Below are 22,523 nucleotides of genomic sequence, written 5' to 3'. Positions count from 1 at the left end.
AATTTACTTTTAATTATTTTTATTTTTTTCTCATATTTTATTTTTAATTATTTTTAATTTTAAAAATAAAACCTACTATTTACGGTGGGTGGAAGTTGGAAGGTTTTCTCCCTAATTTTATTTTAATTATTTTTAATTTCTTACTCATATTTTATTTTTAATTATTTATAATTTTAAAAATAAAACCTAATATTTACGGTGGAAGTTGGAAGGTTTTCTTCCTCATTTTCTTTTAATTAGTTTGATGAAAAATTCCCGCCTAATTCTCCCGCCAACCTAATCCTACCATTATCCACACTCCCTATAAATCCCTATGATTTAGTCATATAGTACTTTTTTTTTCAACTACAAAATCTTTCAAATATTAAGATTATGGGTGTCTTGCCGTCACCATATTGCGATCCCTCATTTGTAACAACCCTAGAAAGCTATGACAAGTTGCTCAAGAGAAATCCGAATTTCTTAATTGGGGAGGAGTTCATGGAAAGGGTGATGATCAATCGTCAGAAATTTATTGATCTTGCAGGCGCTAGGTTGGGTTTTTACCTGGTTGTGACACTTACCCAGTCGTTCCTAGGCCAAGAAGGCCTCTTACAAGGAAAATGACATCTAAATTGTCTCTCGGCCGTATCCAACTTACTTGAAGCGACAATTGTCGTACTTGACATTCAAGCTATTCTTGATTATTATGAGATTGATGATCGCGACATAGAAGGTGAATGGAGGAACTATTGGGAGATGGAGAGGGATTATATCATTAGAATCAAGCGTAATTCCAAGTCACCTATGGTGCTTTCTTGTGTAAAATGTGTAATTGAATGAAATATTATTCAAGAATTGTTATGGTTACTAGCGTTTGTTTTAGTTAATTTAAATTCAATTTATCGTACTTGAACAATTTAGATTAAATATATCTTACATACATGTAACGGGATAATTTACGTAAGATAAAAAAATCGATAATTCCTATTTACGTAAAATAAAAAAATCGATAATTTCTATTTACATAAAATAAAAAAATCGATTAAAGAATTTTAAAGGACACAATTTCATTGTATTGGAATATTGAAGGACAAAATGTCATTTCCTAAACATATTTATTTAAAAAATTCTCCCAACTCCTTCAACAAAATTTATTAATTTTAATTTATTAAGTAAAATAAAATCCGTGGCAGTTGAAAGGCCACATGTTGTTTCATTATCTCATCTATAAATACACTTTCACTAAATGCAAACCCTAGTTTCTCAACCAACAATTTACCATTCTTCATTTCTGTTTTCCTCTTCTCCTTCTCTTAAAACCCTAAGCTCAACAACCCTAAATCTTTAAACACCAAACTTCTTCTTTCATATAATGGATAAGAACATTCGCCTAACATTGATACACATGGAGAGGAACAAATACTATATCCGCCGCTTAGACGATTTAGAGACGAAGATCCACGACTACCTTGATAAGATTCGGGAGATGGGTATTAGCCATGACGTCTTGTCGGAGATGGAGCAGATGAGGTTGCATGCAGATTATGAATCTGCTATACAAGACCTCCAAAAAATAAAGGAGAATAGGAGCATTCTCATGGAAGAGAATGACTCCCTTGAAAAAGTTATTGCTAAATTTTTTTCAAATTAATTTAGTATGTATGTATGTATGTTTGGATGTTGTACCCAAATCCACATTTTTTCCTCCTATTTGGGTATTCATCTCGGTTTGTTAGTTTTTTTATTTGTAAAATATTTAAATTATTATATAAAATGTGGACTTCTAGTATTTTCCATTTATGTACTTTATTCAATTCCATCTCTTTTACTTGTTTAGTTGAACAGTTAAAATTGATTTGACAAAACACAACACAAAAAGAATAATGAACTGAACAATTGGGAGATTTGACATAATACCAACCAAAAAAAGTAATAAAAAATGAACAATTCAAATTTGATTTGACATAACACAACTTGAAATGACTATTGTAACTTGAAATGACTATTGTTGTTGCGTGTGTAAGAAAATCCTATGGCATGCATAAAGTCTTCAATTACGAGAAACGATTTGACTTCCAAATCAAATCAAGTCACAACTTTTAATAAAAAAAAAAAAAAAAAAAAGATTTTAAAACCCTAACTACTACCTTTTCCCATTATAAAAGGCAAAACACATTCATCTCAAAATTATCTTTCAAAGACACAAACCCTAATCTTTTTTTATCCATACTCCTCCATTATCAATCAAGGTATTTGTTCTTTTATCTTCAATTATTGTTTGGGTTTTTTGTTTTTGTCAGAATTGATTTTATTGAATAAATCCCAAACCCAAATCGATTTTTTTAACTATCTATTTAACTGATTGTGCGGTTGTTGCTTCTTAATTTAATTTAATTGTTTCAGATGGATAGACAGTTTGTTGCTTTCTTATTTCAATACACAATGGATCGCAGAAACGTTCTCACTCGGCTGCGAGAGATTGACGTTCAGTTGGAAACCCTAATCACCAGAGCGTCTCATGTACGAGACATGGCCATAACAAGAGGGATGCATGACGTACAAGCAAATATGGATAATATGATAAGCATATTAAGGGCAAATCGCGAACCAGCGCTAATAGAAATTAGCAAAATTGAAAGGGAGATTGTTCAACTTGAATCTCTTGGATTTTAATTAATTTTAGTTAATATTTCGTATTTTGTAAGGATTATTGTTAGTATGGTTTGTATTATATTTTATGAATCTATGAAGATCCTTTTTATTTACCCAGATGCAAGTGTCTTTAGTTGCAAAATTAACAATGAAATTTATACAAAAAAAAAAAGAGAATTAAACGACAAAATGTAAACGAAAATAGATTATTATTAACATAAACTTTAAAAAAAAAGTACAATATTAAGCCTAGTCCTTATTAATCAAGGACTTTAAAATGTTAATATCATCCTCTAATTCTTTCCTAAGTTTGCAACATTTTTCATGTGTACCCAACACGGATTTGACGAAATCATCCGCTTCCTTCTCCATTTCCTTCATGCCTTTTGCATAACAATCGCTGCGAATTTTAATCGCCCCGACCACCATCTTCATCACTCAACTCCTGTTCATGGAGCATGGCAACTTTGTTCTTCTAAACCAGATTCTGATTCAATAGCAATATTGTGAAGTCCTTCCATTTGAAATTTCTGAGGTTTTAGAGAGAAGATAAAGAGAGATAAAGTGAATGAGTAAGGAAAGGTTAGGTAGAAATGGATACTTCTTTTAACTCACCCGTATTTATAACAAGGATGGTGACCTTTGGTTCATGAATTAAATTAAATAAATTAAATTAGATTAAATTAAGTGGTTCATGAATAAATTCAATTAAACTATGAATAATACGCCTCGATTGGAAACCCTAATCACCAGAGCGTCTCATGTACGAGACGGATCCTTTGGTTTGTATTATATTTTATAAAACTATGAAGATCCTTTTTTATTACCCACATGCATGTCTCTTCAGTTGCAAAATTAACAATCAAATTTATACTAAAAAAACAAATAGTAGAGAATTAAACGACAAAATGTAAGAACGAAAATAGATTATTATTATTAAGATAAACTTAAAAAGGGTACAATATTAAGCCTAATCCTTATTAAGTAAGGATCGTAAAATCTTAATATCATCTTCAAATTCTTCCCTAAGTTTGCAACATTTTTCATAAGTACCCAACACGGATTTGATGAAACCATCCGTTTCCTTCTCCATTTCCTTTATGCCATTTGCATAACAATCGTTGCGAATTTTAATCGCCCCGACCACCATCTTCATCGCCCTCAACTCCTGTTCACGGAGACAGGAAACTTGTTCTTCCAAAAACTCATAGATCCAATCATAAGATCGTTAAGGCCTGCAATTTCGATTTGCCATTTCAAAAATCTGAGTTTTTAGAGAGAAAATAAAGAGAGATAAAGTGAATGAGTAAGAAAAGGTTAGGGAGAAATGTGATTCTTCTTTTAACTCCCCTCGTATTTATAACAAGGATGGTGACCTTTGGTGAACCATAACATGAATAAATTAAATTAAATTAAACTAAATAAAATTAAATTAATAAAATGTGGTGGTTCATTAATAAATGCAATGAAAATTAAAGAAACACATCGGAATACTAAAAGACAAAATTTTCTAAGATTATAATTACAATATTAAGGAAAATAAAGATTACAATATTAAGGAAAACTAAATTAATAAAAACTAAAACTAAAACTAAATTAAAGGTTACAATATTAAGGAAAAAAATAAAACTAATTTCTAAGATAAAGAAGGCAAAATAGCCTCTAAGGCCCCGATCTCCCTCTCCAAGTCCTTCCTGAAATCGTATGTCCTCTGATAGTCACGTAAGAAGGATTGTATGAGGGACTCGAGTGATTTGTCGAAATCTTTGATACCTCTTTCATGCCAACGGTTGCGGCGTTCCATAAGGGATTTCATCCTCGAAACATGCTCCAACTCCGTCACACAGAGCTCATCCACCAAAGCTTGTTTACCTCTGATTGATCTATTAACAACATCAACGGCCGCGTTTTCCATCTTCACGTATACAAATATAAGGATTAAATTAGAATTAAGAATATTAAAGGTATTATTGAGAGAAGAGAGAGAGAAGTTGAACAAATAGAGAAAGAGATGAAAATAAGTACTATTGAGAGAAGTTAGAGAGAGACTTTGATTATGTTTTAGTTGATATGATAACAAAAAAAAATGCTTATAAAGGTTGTAATATTTACCAATCCGTGGCTTTATTTGTGATTGGTCACTTATAGGATCAACGGCCACGATTTAATGTGGAATATCATCAAATATTTTAATTACAACTGAACGGTCACGATTAACTATTAAGTACCATCACTTTTTAAGTTGTTTTAACACTAGATTGTCCTTTTCCCGCCAAAATATTCGTACAATCCTATTGATCATACGTTGCAACGATTAGTCGATAGCAACGTACGATCTCATCTTAAGTCTTAGAAACTTGTTAAAATTAGTCCTACACTGTTGATCGGAATAATTAACTAATTATAGCAACATACGATTGATAACAACTTAACTTAGGTCTTACGTCCCGAGACATAGGTATCTACACCCGTATTGATCGTACATTGCGATGATTAGTCAATAGCAACATACGATTGATAACAACTTAACTTAGGTCTTACGTCCCGAGACATAGGTATCTACACCCGTATTGATCGTACATTGCTATGATTAGTCAATAGCAACATACGATTGATAACAACTTAACTTAAGTCTTACGTCCCGAGACATAGGTATCTACACCCGTATTGATCGTACATTGCTATGATTAGTCAATAGCAACGTACGATCTATAACATTTTAAACATAGGCATCTAAACCCGTATTGATCGTACATTGATATAATTAGTCAATAGCAATGTACGATGTATAACATCTTAAACCACAAGACATAGGTATCTAAACTCGTATTGATTGTATATTGCTATGATTAGTCAATAGCAACGTTCGATCGATAACATCTTCAACCATAATACATAGGACCATAATACATTGGTATCTAAACTCGTATTGATCGTATATTGCTATGATTACTCAATAGCAATGCACGATCGATAACATCTTAAACCATAAGACATAGGTATCTTAATCAAGTCTTGCGTTCTAATCATATATAAACTCATATTGATCAAACGTTAAGTCTTAACCTTAGGTCTTAAATTTACGTCTTAACCTTACGTATTACACATACGATCGTACATATGGCTAAAAGCCCTAAAACCACAAATAAACCCTATAAACCCAAAACTCCTAAAAAACCTAGAAACCCTAAACCCCAAATAAACCCTAAACCCCAAATAAACCCTAAACCCCATATAAACCCTAAACCCCAAATAAACCCTAAAATTTTATTTTAACCAAACCATTATCAACGCGACAAGCAATGTAGAACATTTGTATTATATTTCTATTTTAATATTTTCACTTAATAAACAAAATAAATTAAGTAACAGTAAAACCATTCATTTCTTAACTGTTGTTTTTTAAACACAACAAAAATAAAAACTTATATTTTAATATCAATTTAACTGTTGTTTTTTACTCCCTCCCATCCACTCTTTTCTTCCCATTTGAAGTGGGCACGGATATTAAGGGTAGGGAGTATAATATTGATAAAGATATGAGTGGGGTTTGGTAATTGGAGAGAGGTATGAATAATTATGATTAAATATTAATAAAGGAGATGGTGGGGTTTGGTTATTGGAGAGAGGTAGGAATAATTAGAATTAAATATTAATAAAGAATATAGTGGAGTTTGATGAGTGGAGAGAGGTAGGAGTATTATATTAATAAAAACTTTCTCAAAAAGGAAAGGGGAAGAAAACCTGAATAATCCGTTTTAGGAAATAGGGAAGAAAAGAGTGGATGGGAGGGAGTATTTCATAACAAATAAAAACTTATATTTTAATATCAATTTAACGATTGTTTTAATATTTTAATATTTTAAAACTTGTTTTTTATATTCATTTATTATATTAATATGTTACTTTATTAATGTAACTGTATATTTATATTATGTGTTCAATAATAAAATTTATATTTTAATATTTTAACTTAATAAAACTAAGATTTAAAAATATGTTTCGGCATTAATATGTTACTTTAGTCTACGAATTACATAAAATATTTACTTTCAATTATTTAAAAACATGTAAATAAATTAAGATATATATTATTTACTATTATTTTTAATAATATAATTGGTCATTAATAATTTTAATCTACTTGCCTTTTCGAATTCTGTAAAATAAATTAAGATGCATAGGGAAGACAAACGTTAATAATTCAATTTTATGGAGAATAGTAAGAGTTACACTATTTTTTTTTTTTTTTAATTCCATTTTATCGAGTATGATAACAGTCGCCCTTTTTGGTTTATATTTTTTTAATTTTAATTTATAAGGACAATTAAATTAAAAGAAAGGTAATATGAAAAGAAAATTACTTTCATTAATATTAAAAGCGACGTACAAAGGGGAAAAAAAACAACAAACAGAATTTTAAAACTAAACCTAATGACTACAACCAACACAAGAATCAAATCTAAGTTTCTTAGAATTGAGCCTTCTTGGACGAGTCCTCCCGAACCTCTTCTTGGACATCTTTGAAGGGAGGATGTCGGGGGTTTTTGTGCATGGCGAGTTCCCCATAGCTTTACCGGAGTTCTTCGGCTTAGGAGGGGTTGCTATAACATCAATCACCTCCACTACTTCGTCCTCCTCTACCTCCTCCACCCTAACAATGGAGGAATCAACTTTAGGGGTAGCTAACATCTCTATCCCATCGTCAATTTTCTTCCAATACATTTTGTCGAGTTCAAATTTACCCCAATTAAGCATATTAAATTCCTCCTCAAATAAATCGACAAGGAAAGTATTTCCATGGTAACCTGGACTAGCTCTCGTTAAAGCATTTTGGACATTTGTAGGACCAACTTGTTTGATTATTTCTCTCATGAACAATCTCGTGCACACAATGTCTCTTGCATGGGCTTTCCTCTCTTCCGACATTTTTGTTATTTCACTTTAGGATAGTTAAATTAATTTAGTAGGGAAGATGTAGTTTGGATGAATTAAAATTTGGAGGGAATGACTATATTTATAATACAATATTTCCCTCCAAAAAAAAAAACAATCAATGCATGGTTTACCGCCAAATGCAAGTTAGGTGGGGAAAACCCTAACGACCTTTCATCTTCTTAATCATTACAAAATAAAAATAACAACTTATAGATTATCAGCAAATAATTCGTGTAGCACAGTTGGTAAGATACATCATTTTCTAACCAGACGTCTAAGGTTCGAACCTTGTTGCGGTATGTTTTTTATTAATAAGTTTTTTTTGTGTACTTTATGTAAAAAAAAGTATTTAAATAAAAATAGTTGTACCATAAATAATTATGTCAAACAAATTTATATTATTAACATTTTTTTAAGAATTTTTTATTAAATAATTATGTCCAATAGTTTTTTTTAAAGAAAATTAAAAAATAAATTTTTAATTTTTTTTTTTATTTAACTCACTAATTTCATACTTAATATTTTGAAATTAAACAAAGAAAATTTAATGTAAAAAAAGTGCCTTATAAAATGCAAAAACAATTTATCAATAATAATAATAAAAAAAATAAAACCTTGAAATACAGAACGCAAATATATTCAATAATAAATTAAAACGAAAAATACATATAAAAAATAATCAGCGAAAATAATTATACAAAATACATTGTATAAATATAACGTATTAATATCGTATATGCAAAACGTACAAATATAACGTATTAATTAATGTATCCGCCTCAGTATAAATATACGGTATACAAATGCATACATAAATATTGAAATACACAAAAATATTAATAATAAATAACAGTTAAATATAAATTAGGAGAGAAGTTTTTTTTAATTAATAAAATATATGGCAAAACCGAGGACATTAATTAGGGAGGGTAATTAATGAAGGAATCAAGGGATTAATTAGATAAAATCAGATTCTTTGAGTTGGACAAGTGGCGCATTTTCATTGGTGGTGTATGAGAGCCCTCATACACCTGGTGTAACTTTACCCTTTTCGTTCCATTTCCCCCTTTCTCCTTCAAAAAAGGGAAAAAAAAACCTGATTCCCAGCTGTTTTAATTCCTTTTCCCAAACACCTAAACCCCACCTACTCTACTCCTATTTAATTCCTCCTTAAAACCGTCTACAATTCTTCCTCCTAATTACAAAACCGCCTCCATGGACCCACCAACCACCGCACCCACCACCACACCACCCTTAACCACCACACAAACCCCAACCCCCGCACCCACCTCCCCTCACAACTCACGCGCCGCCGATTCCGACGACCAACCACCACCCCAACAACAACAACCACAAACCACCTCGAAACTCCGACTCATGTGCAGTTACGGCGGCCACATAGTCCCTAGACCCCACACAAAATCCCTCTGTTACATCAACGGCGACACGCGCATGATCGTCATCGACCGTACAACTACACTCTCCGACCTCCTCACGCGCTTGTCTCTCACGCTCCCTCACCCGCCGCTTCATAAACCCTTTACGCTTAAATACCAACTTCCCAACGAAGATCTTGATTCTCTGATTACTGTTTCTACTGATGAAGATCTTGATAATATGATTGATGAATATGATCGGTTGAATTCTAATAATAATCCGAATTGTAAACCGGGTCGGATCCGGTTGTTTTTGTTCCCGGTTAAACCGGATGGGGCTCAGTCTATGGGGAGTATGCTTGACGGGTCGGGTGGGTCTGATGATTGGTTTCTTAACGCGCTTAATGGCGGCGGTGGGAGTGGGGGTAGTACGGAGGAGCTTCGTCGCGGGTTTTCGGATCCGAATACGATTGATTGTTTACTCGGGTTGGATCGTGATGTTGGTGGAAACCCTAATTTTGGGAATTCTGATAGTAATGGTAATTTTAAGAGGGAAATTGGGGAGAAGGTTAATTTGGGTAATTTACAGGATGTGCAATCGGTGCCGGAATCGCCGATGATTGAAACTTCGTCGTCGTTTGGATCGACGGCTTCTTCGCCAACTATGGCGAATTTGAATTTGCCGCAAATTAGGGTTCATGTGGATGAAGGAGGTGCTAGGGTTTCGGAACAGAGGGTTTCTGGTGAGGGTGGAATTGAGGAGCAGTTTGCGCAGATGGGTGTGGGTGGTGGCGGCGGAGGAGGGCAGGGAGTGAAGCGGGTTGATGAGGGGTTTGTTGTGATGACGTCTCCGCCGAGTGGAGTGGTGGTTGGTGGGTTTACAGGGGTTGTAGGTGGTGGTGGAAGCGGTGGCGGAGGTGGGGAGTTTGGGAATCGGGTTTATGTGGAGGATGAGAGGTTGAAACAACAGCAGCAAGTAGGAGGGCAGGGTGTTGGTGTTATAGGGTTGAATTCTCAGCAAAAACCGCAATTGAGTGCTGAATTGCCGTCTCCTGATTCCGTTTCTAGGTAGTACTCTTTGCTTTGATTTTCCCATTTTAATGTTTTTTCAGCCTAGTACTTTATTGTCTTTGTGGATTGCGGATTGGTGATTGCTACATTCTCTTTGCTTGATTGTGTTATCGAAAATTCATATTGGGTATTCATCTTTAATTTGTATATGTGAGGTGAAATTGACGATATTAGGTAGGTTGTAGATGATACTCCTATATTTTGTGATGCACAAAATCTCATTGAAGACGGGTGACGGATACCATTTCCTCTCACAAATGACCCAAATAGAGGAGAGAGGGAAGCACATGGGGGTGCCCCCACCTTGTCCCCCCTATTCGTTTTGTGAGTGGCATTACCCATCACTTGCTCCGACCTGTCTTCAGCAAGACTAACTGTTTGTGATGACTATATTGTTTTGAAGGTGAGCTTTTATTGTCGATTGTCTTGCAGTGATACGGAGTAGTAATCATTTAGGTGCACTCGTCTTTGAAGTTTGTTTGTGGTGTTTGAGGTTTAGCCTTAGTGCCATGGAATCAACACATACTCTGTGAGTCTATGTTACTCCGACTCTATAATGTTACCTCTCGTACAATACTTGAATAGTCTTCACAAGATACCCTAGTTCAACACTTAGAGACACATCACACACACACGTCTGATGTACCTATTAGAGTGATTATATATAGTCGTTTTGATTTGTCCCAAAAAAATTTGTCTTCTCCCCCGTATGTGCATTTAAAGCTAAGTTATGAGTGATCAATAGCTTTGTAAGAGAGGAGGTGTAACCTGTATCTCTTTTTCGATTGTCCCCGTTTTAGTTTGGTGGTTGACAGATTACAACTTTGGCAATTAATTTCTTCAAAATGCGTAGAGAGACAATGAAATGTTGTTGTCAAGTATGGACAACGTAAATGTTTGATGATTATACGTATCAATATATGAATTTCTGAAGTCTGATGTTTTTTTTTTACAGTGATAGTAGTCTTTCAAGTGCAATCGCTCGGCAAAGGCCGGTCATATACCAAGATCCAAGTGGTCAGTTATCTTCTGGAGTTAACAGATTCCCTCCAGGCGCTCAAGTGCAACAAGTTTCAGAATCTGGGTATGCATTGCATCCTCAATACGATCCGTATCAGCAACAAATGCTTCAGCGACACCAACAGCAGTTGCTTCAGCAACAGCATCAAGCCCAAACACAGCAGCAGACTCAAACACAACCACAGGCTCACCAACAGTATATTCCAGCTGGTGCGCATTTTGTTCACCATCATCCTTCCGGGGCTGTGCCTATGCCAGCCTACTATTATCCACCACAGCAGCTGCTAAATCATCCCCATCAGTACCCCGTGTATTATGTGCCAGCTGGGCAAGCTCAAGCTCAAAATTACAGCTTGCCAGGTCAACCGCAGCCAAGTATGGTTGGTCAGCCACAGCCAAGTATGGTTGGTCAGCCGCAACCAAGTATGGGTGGTCAGCCGCAGCCAAGTATGGTTGGTCAGCCGCAGCCAAATATGGTTAGTCAGCCGCAGCCAAATATGGGTGGTCAGCCGCAGCCAAATATGGTTGGTCAGCCGCAGCCAAATATGGGTGAAGCTCCGACTTCCAACCCTTCAAACCGTACCCAAGCCCTACCTAATCCTGCCCTAGTCACTACATCCACCTATAACCCGACCCAGAATATAAACCTACAGGCTTCGAATCCTGAAATGGGCCCTGGTGTATACACCACAACCACTGGACCCGGCGTACCGCAGCAACAGCAATATATGGCTTACTCTCAGATCCATCACCACCCATCACAACCCGTGGCTTCCAATACTGTTCCCGCTTCAGGTTACGCATATGAGTTTAGTGATCCGGCTCGTCCCCAGATATACTATACTCAACCTCAACCGCCTGTACTTGCTTCTCAGTATCAAGGCATGCCATCAGGTGGAACCACAATGATGATGCCAGATGGGTCTTCTCAGCTTCCGAACGACAGTGGCAAGCAACAGACAGGAAGCGCGCAGCCATTGTAGGAAGCCGGTGTGGAATCCCATAAAACAATTTTGAAGCAAAACAATTGGTATACATAAAATATTTACTGTCTAGTCTGTGTGTCTGTCTTTGCATATTCATTATTGCATTTAGTGTCGAGTATGCATTTCATATAGGGGAAATAAGTGTTTAGGAGGATTTGTGCATCTTATTATATCTGCATTGGCAAGGCGAAGTATATACAAGTGAACAGTCATCATTTGTGGAAGTCGAAAACTGTTTTAGTATTGTGCTTGTTTGGTGAATGTGAGTTGTGTTATTCATTTCAATATAATTTTTTTTTTTGGGGTTTAATTTGTCAGAGCTTATTGTTTGTCTTGAATCTGTGTTCCCAACATGACAAGATCATCTATTATTGTGAACTCACGTCTTATTGTGTGCTTGAAAGCATGCAACATGCTTTAGAAACATTGTAATGCGAGGTGATTTATATATGTTGAATGTTGTTGGCCCTTGCTGTGTCTTTCTGGATGTCAATCTTGAGTCTCGAGTCTTGACTCTTCTTTGATATGGGCAGATTCCATAGCTTCACAAGCTGTACACTCTTTTATATTTTCTCCTCCATTTTGACTCGTTGGAATTTGTGTATAGTAGCTACTGCCTACTAGCCTACTACTTCCTTTGTCTCATTGAATTGTTTACGTTTTTCAAATTATGTGAGGAGAATGTTGAAAAACGTAAACAATTCAATGAAACGGAGGAAGTATTATAGTAGCAAAAAGTTAACCTCATGTATCACACTGTAAGTCTGTAACTGTGAATGCTATAGTGCTAAAGTTGCATCTCCAAGGCTGTTGCAGACTTGCGGTCATCTTTTTTTTTTTTGTTTTTTTTAAAGAAATGAATTTGTCGTAGCGAGTCAATCTGCAGTTAGTCATGGACGAGGGTGGGATAAAAGAAAAAAGCAATGGCAGTCCAGCACATGTAGTGCTTAAACAGGTCACACCATTCATGACCCCATTTCCCACTTTGTATATCATCATCATGCACTTCCATTACTTCCCATGTACCTTTTCTTGTCCTTTCACCTTTACCCATTTCCCTCCATGTTTCAGTTTTAATTCATTCTAACCTTTGACATGTAAGATGATCTGATACATAGCAAACACTCGCCTCTGATTAGTACTCCCTCAGTCCCGCTGTCCTATTCCATTTTTTGGCGTCTCAGTCAGTTGGTGTCATTTCTATTTTAAGAATAAACTTGATAAGTAATTTAACCATTTACACTCAACTTAGTCCATTTGTCATTTAATAATTGGAAAGAACAACAATTTTGACCAAAGATCAAGTTCTTATTAGTTGTAATAATGACCTTAGCGTACAAATTACTCATATTTTACAGAAACTCGCAAAATTAAAATAGTGTTGATTATATCTCAAATATCTAATTACCAACGCTTTCCCATTAATTAACCAAATAAACATATAAAAACATGTTGAAATCCCATTCCGACTCAGATTACTGAATATCATGACAAAAACCCGAGTTTCCAGCAAAACGTTGTTCAATTTTCCTACCAGGCTTACCATACGATTAAAAATCAAGCTGAAAACCAGAATAACGTCCAAGGAAAGCTTTGGTACTAATAAACAGTTCACTTTTTTTTGTTCACGGCAAACAATTTCCTAGACAAATTGATGGCTGAAAAAATGTATCCTATTCCTAGCCCAACAAACTAGCAGCATTAGTCTACTAAGGTGACCTCTGTGCATCGTGTGGGATCGTGAAAGGGAAATCGACTAATACTGCAACTACATCCTTTTCTTCATATTGTGTAAACGAAAATATTTGAGTTTGTAAATAATTTAGTAGCAAAATTAAGTTACACCCATAATTGCAGAACTACTTCCACGCTTTCTTTCCACGGAATTGTTTACCAGCCGTCTTTTGTTTCGTCTTCCTCGTTTGTTTATCTCTGCTTATCTTCGATAGCTTTGCGCGGTGAGGCATTTTCTTCTTCCTTTGCTTTTCACGGTTACTTGTACCAGCGATCTGTTTATCATACAATTAAAGTATGAGTAACCAAAATTTTACCATGAGAAATTAAAAAACCCAACACCAATAAAATTTGTTTAAGTCCAACTTGAACGATTCTTAAGTCTACAGACGACACGGGGCCAAACCCATCAGTTTCAAAACTGGTTCATCTCATGTAGACAGCAGCCTAGCAAATAGTAATCGAAATACCATTTTGGTAGTGGATTCTGGGATCCCAAGCCATGCAAATTTCTCTTAAAAGCAAGGAGAAATGGAGAATAACACAGCAATGAAAGGATCATTGTAAGAGTGCGATACCTTGGTCTTCTTCACAGCAGTTCTGGACTTGTACTCATCTCGGCCTTCTCTTCCAGCTTTCATTACTGCGATTCTCTGATCCTTAGTCAGCTTTCCTCTAGATTTTGTCTGCAAAAAAGAAAACACAAAATTTTAGATATAGTAGATAAATACTCCTACTATATAAGGCAGAGAGTGTAGAAGTTAAAGTTAACAACCACGGATAAGACTACTGGTGTAGCTAAGATAATTAAATAAGGACAAACCTTCGTTAACTTCAAGAATGGAGATTGGAATAAAGAACAGCAGACTCATTGTCTATAACATACCACTAGGATACACCATTTAATCACGAATATCTATCAGCCCTTCGACTGTTTTCAATCTATTACTATGATCAGAATCTTGCGAGGCACAGCCACAAAGCTATATATACCGATGCACCATTTCCAGAACAAAAATCCACATCCACTATCCCATAAATTACCACAAAGCTTACATGTATACTGATATACCATTTCCACAACAAAAACCCACATATAGACTGCACTCTGAAGAATTCGACTATAATTTACCAAAAGCAATATTATATTGGAAAACTTTAAGCCTGCTCAGAAAAATTAGCAATACACCACAAAGGACACTGATGCGGGAATACCAAAAGAGTATCACTACTTCCAATTTGCAAGCATTTTGTACTCCATAGCGCTTTTCTATATCACTGTTAATATTTCCACTAGTCTGCTATCACTAGTTGTGACCACTTATAGTGTATATCAGCTGCATGCTTGCAGCAATCATGATTAGTTTTACCATTGAGTTGCAGATACTTTGATTTACGGTTAGTTTTACATTTGACTGGGCACTAATATGACATTTTAGAATTCTCTCAATGGTATGGAGAAGCATTCATCATTCACTGCTTATATAACCTAGATTGAGCTGAAACCGAAGTGCCTCGGCTACAAGAAGAAATACAGGCAGGGTTTCTTTCACTTCTCCATGTTTACTCTTTCTTTCTCCCTCTAAAATAATTCCTAGGAATTCTACTGACCTATTTCCTAAGTAGAGATTTCTTTAGCAACTACAACTCTACAAGTACAAATTTCAGTCGGAGATTATGGCCTAATCATTGCATGGACAAGAACAGACGAAAATAAAGTTCCCACGAGATAATTACAGATACCCTAAAGTTATTATCTACAATTTGCAGACAAAGCCTGACGACGTGTTAGGAATTGCGAATTCATTTGTTCTGAAACAGAAGATAGCCCTTTGTATCCTTATCACCTCATGACCTTGCTTTTGCTTAAAATAGATCGATTATAAAGAGATGAAATTGATCAGAAATAAAATAACCCTGATAAGTTACCCAATCTCGCGCTTTATGCTACCACAAGAAACACACAAAATAGTATAGAAACTCATTGCAAATGGAGAACAAGCTAAAAGATCAAAACTCACATCAAATTTGGCAGGGTCAATCGGCTTGAGACTCAACTGGCCAGGAGATGGAATCTTAATGCTTGCAGACCTGGAATTTGAGCCCTTTAAAAGCCCATGTTGTGTCAGAGCAGTGTTAACTTTCTCCTTTGCCTAATGCATTAAAAACCAAGAAAAACATTAGGGAAACGTAGAATGCCAGAATAATGACATCTAGTACATTACAAGAACGAGAATATCAAATCAAGGTAAGTTATGCCTCGTCCCAACCAGGAAAAAAAACCTATCCTATGGCCTATATAACCTGATGATAAGCCAACAATGATTTAGCTTAATAATGATCCCATCCCATTGTAATTAATCTTCCATTTGACTTCTAAGCTTTAACTCACCAATAAAATAATTTAATCCTATGTTTGCCCAAGCAAAAACTAGTCACCAGTCTCACCACCACTTGCAATGACCCCAAAAATAACCAACAATAACTCTGGAAAAAAAAATGACTACCCTAACTAAGGAAAGCCTGAAAAGGTAGTATCCAAAACAAAAGGGTGGATAAGCAAAACCTTCTTAACCCAACACATGTACACAATCATTGACCAGGAATTACCCCGTAGGATGATGACCCACACCAAACTAATTAGACCCAAAGAGTGCTGTTTGACCCGATAATACCCAAATCCAATGTCTACATAAGCAATTGGCATTGATGTGACGAAACTGATTCGGCCTGCCTGATTGACAGCTCAAATAATAGAACAGTTAACTTGTGTACCTGTAACTCTCTGATACGTTTGAAGTCCTCATTAGAATAAATGTGATCATCTGGTTCTGATGTGATCTCTAACTTTGATGTAGTCAGTTTCTTTAGAGCTCGAAGACTATCCTTGGCAGCATTCAGTTGTTCATCAAAATCAGCAAATTTTCTCTTCCGTTTTTCACTTTGGCTGACGCCTTTATCACTGTCATCAGATTCACTCATGCTACATGGATCTTCATCATCTCCCGAATTATCCGAGTCATTACTTTCATCTTCACTTCCGCCTACGCCAATACTCATCTCATCGTCATCTTCAACCTCTTCACTACCTTCATCGGTGTCATCATCGTCACTGCCAACATCGACAGAATCAGCATCATCACTAACATCACCAACTTCATCACCATCATTGATGTCTTCAGCGCCATTATGACCATCGTCCTCCAAGTCACTATCATCATTATGTAGCTGCAATAATTCAGCACCGGGAACATCGGTTGCAACATTCACCTCTCCATATTCTTTAGGTCTAGCTTTTGGGTCGGTGGGCCGCCCTCGGTCTTTTTTGGCTAGCAGTGAAGGGCAAACCTACATGAAGCCAACAAGATTACTTACAAAACCTTAAAAGAAAGACACCCATGGCTTAGCAAGAGTTAACCGAGTGACAATACCTCTCGAAATAAAGCCAGAAGAGAGCGAGCAGCACTTGTAACTGCTTTTTCGTGAGATTTCCTATATAAAACGAGGTCTTGTAGCAAATCCTCGGTCATCATCTATGTCCCATGAAGCAGTGGAAATTGTTGTTAGCTAACAAGCACATAAATAGACATGCTTATAAAAACAGGACACTTTCTCTATTTAAAAAAAATGCAGTTTTGCTTTTCCAGCTACGCTGTGAATTTTGAAGTTAATAAAATTATTTCGGAGAAAAATATGATAACTTATATCTTTAGATTGAAGACGAAAGGTGCCTTCTTTAGCGTACATATTTGACAATAATTGATTCATATATTCTAACTTTCTAAGAGAGAAGCTAGTATCTAGAAATGTGAGAATGACTTCAACATGTCCACAAAGCAATTCAAACATCTAATGATGATGCAGCCATCAAACTCAACCCATTCTACCACCCACGTATGGAACTCAATCAGAAATTCAGCTAAAATTTAAAAATGTACTAGGGCATGAGAGAATCAGTTTTCTACCAGTGGCATGCGTAGACATATCTCTCTCACCACGTTCAATCCAACAGCTATAGCCTGACAAGAGATAAACAGCACATTCATAAGAAATTCACTAAAGGTCCAAACATTCACAGCTAGGAGAAATTCCTAAAATTTGACAATTTTTACAAGGACATTCACACAAGTCACATTACAAATCTGAGTCATCGAGAAACCAGATCTTGAGATCCCTAGCTTACTTACATAAAGGTACTTCCTCCAATTCTTTTTTTCTTCTCATTTCCCATTTTTAGGGTCAAAGTTGAAATACTTTGACCAGAAATAAGTTGAAAAATAAATAATATTAATACATCATAATTAAAATATTTCTCTTTATTATTATCATTCACAAAATATAGTTTTCGACGAAAACAAACACACACCGCAAAAAATTTGGTCAAAGTGACACCTTGGAGAGTGCGCAAAAGCAAATGAGAAGAAACTAGTGAATGGAAGGTAGTATATATATATATATATATATATATATATATATATATATATATATATATATATATAGCAAGAAGAAAACAATAATACCTCTGTACGAGAACGGTCGTGGACAAATTGGTTTACAATTTGCCTAAACAGAGGTTCAACAGCATCAGGTGGTACCTAATATGACCAGTTGCCGATCATGGATTAGACAAATGACAAAATAAAAATAAAAATAAAGCTTAAAGTCAGGAAGAAGGACCGGCTGATGTAATGCAGAAAGGATAATTGGGATAAAAAAAAAGATAGAAGAAGCTGAAAGATGCAATTAAAATATAAAATACAGACCATTTCATGGCAGGCTTGCACCGCAGCAGCAAGCAGATTAGTTATATCTCGTTGATGGGGCTACACAGAGAAATTGTAAGCTGTAAATCAAACGCAGTCTTCAAAGTTCAAACATCTAATACACCTATGGGTGATGGCACCACAAACCTGGACATATTTTTGGATGAAGGAATAGAAATTCAGCAGTATCAATTGGTGGAGCCCAATGGTCCTCGCAACCACTTTTAATATCATCATTTTAACCTACAGCCACATAGATCAGGTAACATGTCAACTATCATCAAGTACTAAAGCAGAAAACCGAAAACAATTGACTTACACAATCACAAAGCTCAAGCAAAATAATTAAAGGTATGGCGAGACCAGAAAGCTGCGGCCAAGAAAGTTTCAGCTAGTAATTATATTCACATCGCATTAATCCATCACGCAAGCTTAGGAATGAAAAAAATCAGCTACAACCATATTTAAATAGAGAAAAAATAACTAGAATGACGTCCATTATGGAAACTCAAATAACAAAGGAACCCATAAAAGAACAATTTTGTATCAGCTACCAATAGCGCATAAGGCAATGGAGCAAAAACATCAAACTTCTTTATAGAACAACCATTGGTTCTTAGTTTTAACAGATGCAGAAGGCGTGCACGGAGCATCTCATATGGTCAGGAATCTTTATGATCAAGAGAGGAAGCATCCAAAGGTCAGAAACACACGAACCTCAAAGCGCTCATTACAGCTCTGTAGTCGAGAAAACAGCTTTTCAGCAAATCCCTGAGAGAAAAATAAATTCCCAATTGATTTACAATAAGTGGCATAGAGAAAGATAAATGGAAGAACAGAAACACACGATAGGCACAATAAAAGCAACAAACCTGAGCATCTTTCAATTTTGAAAGTGGTGAATAATATGTAGGGCCCGTTTTTTCTGAATCCAAGCGCTGCTGTCTTTTCATACTACGAACTACACGTTCCAACTTTGCTTTCTTTTTCTTTTTGCTTTTCGATGTTCCTTTTTTATTAGCCTGAAGTAGTTAAACATTAGTTTAAAATGCATAGATATTAGATTAAACAGAGCAAATAAAAAATACAAAACCCACAACCTAAGTACAATTAAACATCTTTATAGTAACGCACTCACGTTAACATTTAACTTCATCCTTGTTTACTTAAACACCTTCATTCATCACATGTATAATTTTGCTCTGTTGTGTAGTTGCCAATGTAGCAGGAAGGGGAACTACGAATTTTTTTTTAATCAAACAAATTTTCTTAATTACCGGCTTACCGCACTTTTAAAATTCATAGAAGATCCAAAATCATGGGACTTTAATTTTGCATGCATTGTCAAACAGGAGTATAGGCAACTGCAACTACACCAAAAAGCAGAAGCAATACACTGATAAGAAAGCAGAAGAGACCTTATACACGTCTTCCCTACTAAGAGCCACATGGGGTTGTTGCACAGAGTCCTCATCATCACTGCTCGATGCATCACTGTCATCATCGTCTTGGATTTTCTCAAAATCAAGAAGAAAGGAAAGAGCTGCAATCATGATCCTAAAAGACAATAACACCAGACTTAATCAACATAACAAACACACAAATAATTTCTTCCTCACATAAAATATCACCTCATCAATGTAGGCATTTAAGAGGTGAGCACCTTGATGAAGGATGAAAGCAAGCCATGCAAATTGCGTTGACAGTCCTATCATCAGTCCAGACTTTTCTGCGGTGAAGTTCACAAAGGGTGACAAGAGCCCTCTTTGCTATTGACTCCTCCTCCCGCTGTAAAAAACATTATTTTTATACTCTAGACTCTCAAACAAGAAATGGAGAAGTATGTGCACAAATATCCACTCAAATTTAATTCACAACAAGACAAACCTGTAACATTTGAAAAAGAATATTCTGAAGAGGCTTATTCTTAGAATCATCTTTGTGCTTCTTATTCATGCGCTGAATAAAACGAATTACATGCGAGTATGCCAGTTTCTTCAAAGTCCTATCACCAAGAGTCTGGAGTTCCATGAACAATGGCAGCGTCTGGCCAATCTCAACTTTCTGCAACCCAATGCCTCGTTAATGTCAGTAAAACTATAGAATGTGTTACATTTATCAAAAGATACATCAATTTTGCTTTTACAATGGTAAAAGGTTGCTCTACGAACTGAGAGACGGAAAACATGAAATTCAATCAAATGCCCGCCTCTTCCTCTTCCACACATACCAATTCCAGCTTTTTAAGCAACTATTCGGGCAAGATTGATCTAATTCGGCTTTTAACGCAATCCAGGGCACGTAACCAGAGTTTTACATATGTAACTAGTCAACACAACTTCAGAGCTTGAAGTAAAGGCTATCGAATCACTATGACTTCATGTGTGATGCTGGAATAAACAACTTCATCACCAACTACAAATAATTTAAATATTCACGTCTATAACCTACTCCCAATACCTTCATCTCCGAAACGTACATATTCAACACATTCCGACTCCAAATAACCCGTCACAAATCACAATGCAATGAAACATGTTTCCGTGTCGTGCAGTCAGTATTTCGCAACCTGTCACAACTATATCCTAAATCTAAAATCTAAAACAATTACAACAGTAACCAGACCAACAACAACAGCACTACTTGAAACAAATCAAACACAATTACTCACACAGCGGCAACAAGAATACAAAAGCACCAGTTACGACGATTTAAACAAAAACACTGTCATCAAGATAACAATCAATCAGTAATTCAACGCCCTAACCTATCGATTTCATCAAAATAATGAGCTAAAACGTAAAACACATAAATACTACCAATATTATTAGGAAAAATTGCCTAAAACTACAAATCAATCAAGTCTTTTGCAAATTATTTTTTTACAGATGACGACCTAATGTATGATTGTCAGCATTTCGGTACCAATTCACCTAAACCGACCAATTTATAGTAACAATTCACAAAATCAGATTATAGTAAATAGTTTTATGCAGTTCTTCCACAGTATTACAATTTACAATCAATCTACATTTGAGTAACTAACCTAGGGCAGCAATTTTGGGGTGGGGGAAGTAAACAGCGATACAAAAGTATTATCTCCGTCTCAATCATTTGTTTAGCTTTTATCGAGAAGTATTCTAATCAAAGGTAAACAAATGATCGAAATGTATATTTAAGACCCTAACCTTACGATTAACCAGCAGAATAAGCGCCTGAGTAAGATGAGAACGAAGATAAGACGGAAGCGAAAGCGCAGACGACCGAAGAAGATCCGCAAGAAGCTCCGGAAACGCAGCGAGATGTTTCGGATAATGCGGAAACATATGAGACAAAAACATAGACCGTTCAGCAAGGTTTTTCGATACAGAAGGATCGGCGGCGACACCGGAAAGCGAATTAAAGCTTAATGCAGCTTGTTGTTTGAAGAGTTCGAGCGACGACTGGAATTGACGGTAGATGAGCTCTAACTCGGCGGTGTAGCTTTCAGGATCGCACTTCATTTTGGATTGAAGGTTTTGAAGGGATTGTTTGTCGGCGGAACGACCGGAGGCGGAGATGGCTTCCGGTGAGAGGATCACCACGTTGCCGCTTATGTTTGGGGGCAACATTTTTGGGTGATTGGTAGGGATGAGAGGTGATTGGTGATAGTGTGAGGGTTGAGATTAGGTATAGAGAGATATAGAGTAGAATGGGGTTTAGGGTTTTAACATGCCCGAATGGATTTAGGGCTTGCAATGATCAAAGCCGGTTCGTGGAGTTTTTGGGATCAGCACGGTCAAAATTCGGCTCGAGATCGGTTAAAACTCGGCTCGAGTTGATTTTGAGCTTTGTAGAGAATGGACCGAAAGCTTGTGTAGGTTCGCTTTTTAATTGTTAAAGTTTTAGTATTTTGCAATTGTTTTTGTAATTAATCAAATGTTATTTAAGTATTAACGGTTATAATTTTTTTTACGGTAATTGTTAAATATTTCATATTTGCATTTATTTCAACTCATTTT

General features: G+C 35.8%; 2 protein-coding genes across 2 annotated transcripts; one reads left to right on the top strand and one right to left on the bottom strand.

The window, feature by feature from the left end:
• The first annotated feature begins 8,626 nt into the window (after nt 1–8,626).
• LOC141643991 (uncharacterized) lies at nt 8,627–12,335 on the top strand. Its single transcript, XM_074453406.1, has 2 exons — nt 8,627–10,016; nt 10,975–12,335. Exons 1-2 carry the CDS (start codon nt 8,788–8,790, stop codon nt 12,020–12,022), a joined length of 2,277 nt encoding a protein of 758 aa, XP_074309507.1. The 5' UTR covers nt 8,627–8,787; the 3' UTR covers nt 12,023–12,335.
• A 1,265-nt stretch (nt 12,336–13,600) lies between these two features.
• Nucleotides 13,601–22,222, bottom strand: LOC141643990 (uncharacterized). The gene is made up of 15 exons (XM_074453405.1): nt 21,711–22,222; nt 20,410–20,586; nt 20,186–20,310; nt 19,941–20,079; nt 19,395–19,544; nt 19,240–19,293; nt 18,670–18,765; nt 18,523–18,582; nt 18,280–18,354; nt 17,725–17,778; nt 17,191–17,292; nt 16,535–17,107; nt 15,781–15,912; nt 14,338–14,445; nt 13,601–14,034 (listed from the first exon to the last, which is right to left on the bottom strand). Exons 1-15 carry the CDS (start codon nt 22,131–22,133, stop codon nt 13,885–13,887), a joined length of 2,418 nt encoding a protein of 805 aa, XP_074309506.1. The 5' UTR covers nt 22,134–22,222; the 3' UTR covers nt 13,601–13,884.
• Between the last annotated feature and the right edge of the window lie 301 nt (nt 22,223–22,523).

Source organism: Silene latifolia, chromosome 2 (assembly GCF_048544455.1).
Source record: "Silene latifolia isolate original U9 population chromosome 2, ASM4854445v1, whole genome shotgun sequence".
Classification (NCBI taxonomy): Eukaryota; Viridiplantae; Streptophyta; class Magnoliopsida; order Caryophyllales; family Caryophyllaceae; genus Silene; species Silene latifolia.
Note: the sequence above shows the minus strand (reverse complement) of the source record. Positions and strands in the feature narration are given on the sequence as shown.